We start from the raw sequence: 6266 nt of genomic DNA, 5'->3' as shown, positions 1-6266 counted from the left end.
TTTTTTTTTTTTTTTTTAAATTGGATAAAATTCACACAAAGAAGAGTGGTTTCACAAATTGGATCCTATAAAAAAAAGAGATTGTTCATTCTTATGAATGAATATCTAAGGAGAAAATTGAAACGAAAATTATATTATACGTGGAAAACGATTGATCGAATTGAACGGATTTAAAATATCGTTATTATAATTTCAGGAATTTATTATTCAGGAAATCGTGTTCCATATAACGTACAACTTTCAATTTATGCAATTTATGCAAAATAAATTCTACTTATTTCATCTTTCGAAGTAACGAGTAGTTTAGAAGATGATTATACGTTGAAAGTTTCAAAATGGAACACTCTTGTGTATCAATTTATCATTATAGAGTACATTTAATTTTTAATCCCTCGAAAAACGACTTTGATTAAAGACAGCGAAAATATATGGAATTTAATTCACAAAGAATAACACAAAAAAAGAAAAAAGAAAAAATCGAGGAGCAAAGTACTTTTTCTAAAATTTTGCTATCATCTATTTCTCTCGTGGATTTTTATCATTTGATCAATTTTTATTTTTTTTTCAGTATATGACTGAGAAGATGGGCGGAGCGGAAGGAACCAAGCTCGACGTCGACTTTATGGATATGGAGAGGGTGAGTATGTGTTTCTACACTTTTAAGGTTTCCACGAAGTGTTCCTGTTTCATTCATTTAACCTTGAATCGATTTTCCGATCGTTTCATGAAATTTCGTTTCTTGCTTGAATCCTTTATTACTTACGAAACTTACGAATGAGGAGGCTGAAGAAATAAAGATAAAAATTGTATTATCTGGATGGAACTAGCTAATGTACAGGGTGGTAAAACTTTAATCGTAGAAAACGGACGTCACGTACGAGCTGGTGGAGGAGTTACAAATGAAAACGAAAGAGTTCCTTCAGCCAAATCCCACAGCAAGAGCGAAGATGGCCGCGGTCAAGGGCATCAGCAAGCTCAGCGGTCAAGCGAAGGCCTCGACTTATCCCCAGCCAGAAGGTGTTCTCGGCGATTGTATGCTTACTTATGGAAAGAAATTAGGGGAGGATAGTATTTTTGGTACGTTCGTTTAAAATTCATCTGGCATTATATTCAGATGCTTCGAGCCACGGTTTTTTTTGAAAAATAAAAAGTAACGTCAAATTATTTTGAATGATTCTCAGGTATATATAAAAAAAAAAATATCCTATCTTCTAGTTCAAAGATACAAGCAGTTTAATCTATTCGATATAAATAATTTGAAGATTTTTCGTTATCAATAATACCTCTTTACCTTTGCTCTAACTTTAGAAGATTTACGTTGACCGTACAAGTTGCAACTTCTTGCAAAGCAACCTGCAAAGTAGACGCATAAGTATGTATCTGAACGCTGACAAAGATTCGGCTCATTTATCTTTTCTAATTCCTGTTTACAGCTCAGGCTCTCATTGAAATGGGCGAGGCGATGAAGCAGATGGCAGACGTGAAATATTCGTTGGACGACAACATTAAACAAAACTTCCTTGAGCCTCTGCACCATTTGCAGACTAAAGATCTGAAAGAAGTGATGGTAGGCTGGTGGTGGTTTATTAAAAAAAAAGTTCTCTTTCTTCTGCTCCGTCGAGTAGCGCTGTCCCAGTTTAACGCGACAAGAATACGACGAGATCAGAAGGAAGGAAAGGGAGAGAATATTCGTGAATGGGACTGATATATAACCTTTTGTTTTCAGCATCACCGGAAAAAACTTCAGGGACGAAGGCTGGACTTCGATTGCAAGAGAAGACGTCAAGCGAAAGGTATACTTGGCCGCGAGTTGACTTTATCTCTCCGCGACATTTATTGATTTATTTAAGCACAACACGTTGGGGCCGTATACGTTGCGTCCTTGCAACGAACACGAAAACTCGACGCGTGCCCGTTTGCAATTATAAACATATACGTATATATATATATATTCGTGTCTTTCCGTATTACGAAGATAAATCGTCAAATTAGAGAAAGGTATCGCGTAAAAAGAAAGAAATTGTTGTTCCATCCAATGATATTACACGCGTTCTTCCTTTGTTTGTAATTCTTAATATTTACGGGTCTCTTTTATTTTACAGGCATTCCATTCGCATGTTCTGCTGCATGTGCACGTTATCATAGATTAATTATATTATTGATTATATATAGTTGATGGATATCATCGTAATGATAATTTTTTATTTTATCAGGCGAGATATTTCGTTAGATTATAGGTTAGGATTTTTATCATATTGGATACGATTCGAAGAATATTAAACTTAATCTTTTCAATTTTTTTTTAAATTAAGTAATTAGATATTGAACAATGTTTTTGTTACGTATAAATTTTTACAGAAGAGATAAAATATTCTTGATATTATACTTAGATTATAATTTTATTCATTATAGATAATTTTGAATGTAAAATATTGATTATTAGGATTTTCATTTTTTGTTTTGTATAAAAAGCAAAGAAAAACATTTCGTTTTTCATTCATTTATTTGCATATTCTTATTAATCATTAGCCGGAAAAAGATCTAGCAGTCCTCATTTTGGAAGTCCAGCGAAAAGTTCATCACCGTATACTGGTGCGTGATTTTTTCACGTGCAATAATTAATAAATTTTCCGTTAGTTGCTTTATAGTAATAGTCATAATTAAATTTATCGACATTTCAATTTTTAAATTTTTAAAAAATATATATTTTAAATTCTCATTAATAGTATCTCAGTAAATGTAGTATAATAGTAAATAATAGTAAAAATGTTGAATTATGATTTTTTTTTAGAATAAATTCTTCTCTTAGAATAATTTCTTTTTTTTTAGATTTTGATGTTTATATATTTCTTTTTAAATAGATACATGTAATTTTAGTATTGTAGTAATACATAATTAGATTAAATAATTCAGATTATGAAAATACTAATAATAAATATATTAAGTGTAGTTTGTAAGAAGTATAATTATGTTCATAAGTGCATCAAAGGTATTGCGAATGTTGAATGCATTGTATTCAATATAATTTATATGAAAATTTAATATTTGTACATGCTTGCGTTTAGAGAAGGAAGGAACTTGTACAATTGAAATTTAGATTCACACGGTTTAATTTTGCTAGTATTTATTCTTTTTTGTTTGTGCTATTTTATTATGTATCGAATTTAGGCATTGAAGCAACCCAGTAGTGCAATTTTTAATATTTTCACCGGCGCAAATTTTGCGAGCAGGTTCTCACGTTTCAGACGACGAGATTCGTCAAGCTGAGGAAAAATTCGCTGAGAGTCTCCACCTAGCACAATTGGGCATGTTCAATCTTTTGGAAAATGACGTAAGTGAAAAATAAATTGACAACAATATTATTTTTCATTGAAACGAAATGAATGTAAACTTGAATTATTTTATTTTTAGGTAGAACAAGTGGCACAGTTGGCAACATTCAGTGAAGCTCTTCTGGAGTATCATCAACAATGTACTGAAATTCTGAGAACATTAACAGAGACACTTTTAGAGAAGTATGTGTCAATTAACTAATGAATTGTTAAATTTATGTAATCTAAATTAACTATGATATTATATGAATTCTTTTTTTTTCAATTTTTAGATTAAGAAATTACTATGAAATTATCTTTCATTTATTATTCATAATAATTCTATAAAGTAACAATAATTATTTTATTTTTAATTATAGAAAAGACGAAGCGGCGAATAAACCAAAACTGGAATTTGTACCGAAAACATTGGCCGATTTGCACGTCGATGGATTACCTACATCGGATGCTATGAACGGTGGGAACTTCTCCCTCCATGGTAAAACACATTTCACACATACATATACAAAATAATGATACTTGCGGGTGGATTGGCTGTCTGTTTCTTGTTCCCTCTGTCATGCAACATCTCTCTACATGTTCTGCAACTATACACTATTGCCGTATACGTTGTCGTTACTCTTTCCTGATTGAATTTCCCCTGCCATTTTTCTAGTTGTCAGATGGACATTAACTTTATTTAATCTTATGCACTTAAAAAGATATATACACATACATTAATGTAATTAGGAACAATGTTTCATATAATGAAGATGACAGTAAAGTATAAAAGTTGATAAAATCATATTTTGACTTCATTATGAAAGTTGATCAAAATAAAATTAAGTAGACCAAACTAATTACACATGTTAGTAATCTTATATATAATAACATTAAGTTTGATGTTTAATAATAGTTTTAATCTTTGTTTTTATTTTTTTTTTGTTTGAAATGTAAAAAAGTTATTCAATTTAAAATAAAATCTCTATACGTATTATCTACTTAACTCTTTAAATATATTTTATTTTATTTCTTTTTCAAATTAAATAACTTTCAAATTAATAACTTTTACAACGAATAACTTTTTTGTATTTTCAATAATTTTAAAAACAATTGTATGTACACTTGTGAATTGTGTACATATTGATTTACGAACTGTTTTATTAAGTTCATCTCTAACACTTTCATACACGTTACTCGATTGTTGTGTGTGTATACTTTCGTATACTTGAATGTCTGTCCTTCTGACACGATGTAGGGGCAAGTCGAGCCGGGTCTCCAATTCATGTGGAGGGGAAGCGCTCGCAGCTCGAGCTATTTCCAGCCGGAAACCCGCCACAATCTGCCAATGGTAAATTTTGCATGGGGTTGGTTTTTCCTACCGTAGGATTCGATCGATCAATTAATTATTCAATTTCGATTCTATCGCTTTTCGTGCACCGCAAACAGGGCAAGAAAGTAATTACTGTTTTGCCTTTTGTATATTATTGATGTATTCTAATTTAGCTATTTAAAACGATCATCTATTCGCATGCTTTGATCGTATTTTCTTTTTATGTGTGCTATCTTATATATTTTATACAAAAATATTATAATTAGCGAAGTGATTCACGATAAAATTTGAATATCACGATCGTGTTATTATTTACTTTATTTTTTAATAATACACGATGTTTATTAATTTATTAATTTATTAATTTATTCAGATATATGTTATCTATATATTCAAATATTAATGTGATTCGCTGTAATTGTAACATTGTAATTTTATTTAGATTTTAGTGAGCAGCAGCTGTTTAATTTAAGCGTCAAATATTACATTTAATTTTGCATTACATATATCATTTTGTTGAAGATTCAAATAATCGAGCAGATGTTTAAATACGTAGTGTTTTAATTTAAGCTATTGCAGCAAGCCTCATGTCTTGTTTCATCTGTTGTATTTTTATTATAATTGTAAGATAATTATAATTCTAATATTTTACAGCTTCTCCCTTACCATCTCCAAGCAAATCGCCAGCCAGGACTCCGATGACAAGACAACCATGTTGCACAGCTTTGTACGATTTCGAAGCAGAAAATCCTGGAGAACTCGGCTTCAAAGTAAATATATAATTCCTTTCAAATTTTGTCTATCGTTTCTACAAAATGTAAAAACACTTCAATTGAAATGTTGTTAAGACTTGATGAGAAACCGTAGCCATTATTAACACATATATAAATATATCTTATAATTATCATTTTGAATGATAAAAAACTAATGTAATCATATATTTGCTTCCAGGAGAACGATACGATCACTCTGACCAGGAAAATCGACGAAAATTGGTTCGAGGGTACCTTGAACGGTCGTACGGGTTATTTCCCAGTAACTTATGTGCAAGTCGTAGTGCCATTACCTTAAGGAGACGCAATGCGTCTCGTAACCAAAGACCCTGCATTCGTTCACCAGCGTTTACCATGAGAATTATCTTATGCTCCGAATAGCCTAAAAATCTCTTTCAAGACTACTCTCTATTGAAATTACTTACGTTATGGTTCCCGCTTGTTCGAAACGGATGGATCTTCATGTTTTACTCTATTTACTTGTTTTATTTTATTTTTCTTTTTCCTCTTGTCCCCGAGGATAGCTCTATACGCATGTTAATGTACATATATAATGTTATAGTGTCTTTTATCGACGTAAGGACCTTCGCGCGCGCAGATGCATATATTATATATATATATAGGGTGTTCAAATATTCGCGAAACACTTTCAGATTCTAAAGGCCAGAGAGCAAACGAGAAAGTTGATATGCAAAAATGTCGGTTGAGATTTATTTATTTGCGTTAGAAGATAAAGATAGAGACAGAGATAGAGAGAGCTCGTTTCATCCAATGCAACGCATAAATTAATTACGACTTGACAAATAAATCGACAAATAAACGAATCGACATTTTTATATTATGAACTTT

At 31.2% G+C, this 6266-nt stretch overlaps 1 protein-coding gene across 16 annotated transcripts in view; it reads left to right on the top strand.

Moving 5' to 3' along the window:
• Positions 1–5892, top strand: part of LOC102672194 (endophilin-A) — an 18991-nt gene extending 13099 nt beyond the window's left edge. For 3 of the 16 annotated variants that reach the window (XM_006613319.2, XM_031509354.1, XM_006613318.2), the window contains exons 3-14: positions 569–637; positions 861–1077; positions 1434–1567; positions 1727–1793; positions 2530–2592; positions 3231–3331; positions 3412–3515; positions 3692–3810; positions 4570–4662; positions 4761–4769; positions 5299–5414; positions 5596–5892. In XM_006613319.2, the coding sequence (XP_006613382.1) occupies positions 569–637; positions 861–1077; positions 1434–1567; positions 1727–1793; positions 2530–2592; positions 3231–3331; positions 3412–3515; positions 3692–3810; positions 4570–4662; positions 4761–4769; positions 5299–5414; positions 5596–5715 (1212 nt within the window). In that variant the 3' untranslated portion in view covers positions 5716–5892. The remainder of the gene's footprint in view (positions 1–568; positions 638–860; positions 1078–1433; positions 1568–1726; positions 1794–2529; positions 2593–3230; positions 3332–3411; positions 3516–3691; positions 3811–4569; positions 4663–4760; positions 4770–5298; positions 5415–5595) is intronic. The other 13 variants (XM_031509356.1, XM_031509357.1, XM_031509360.1 and 10 more) reach the window with 13 other exon arrangements.
• The last annotated feature ends 374 nt before the right edge of the window (positions 5893–6266 follow it).

Source organism: Apis dorsata, unplaced genomic scaffold, assembly GCF_000469605.1.
Source record: "Apis dorsata unplaced genomic scaffold, Apis dorsata 1.3 scaffold_142, whole genome shotgun sequence".
In the NCBI taxonomy this organism is placed as follows: domain Eukaryota; kingdom Metazoa; phylum Arthropoda; class Insecta; order Hymenoptera; family Apidae; genus Apis; species Apis dorsata.
Note: the sequence above shows the minus strand (reverse complement) of the source record. Positions and strands in the feature narration are given on the sequence as shown.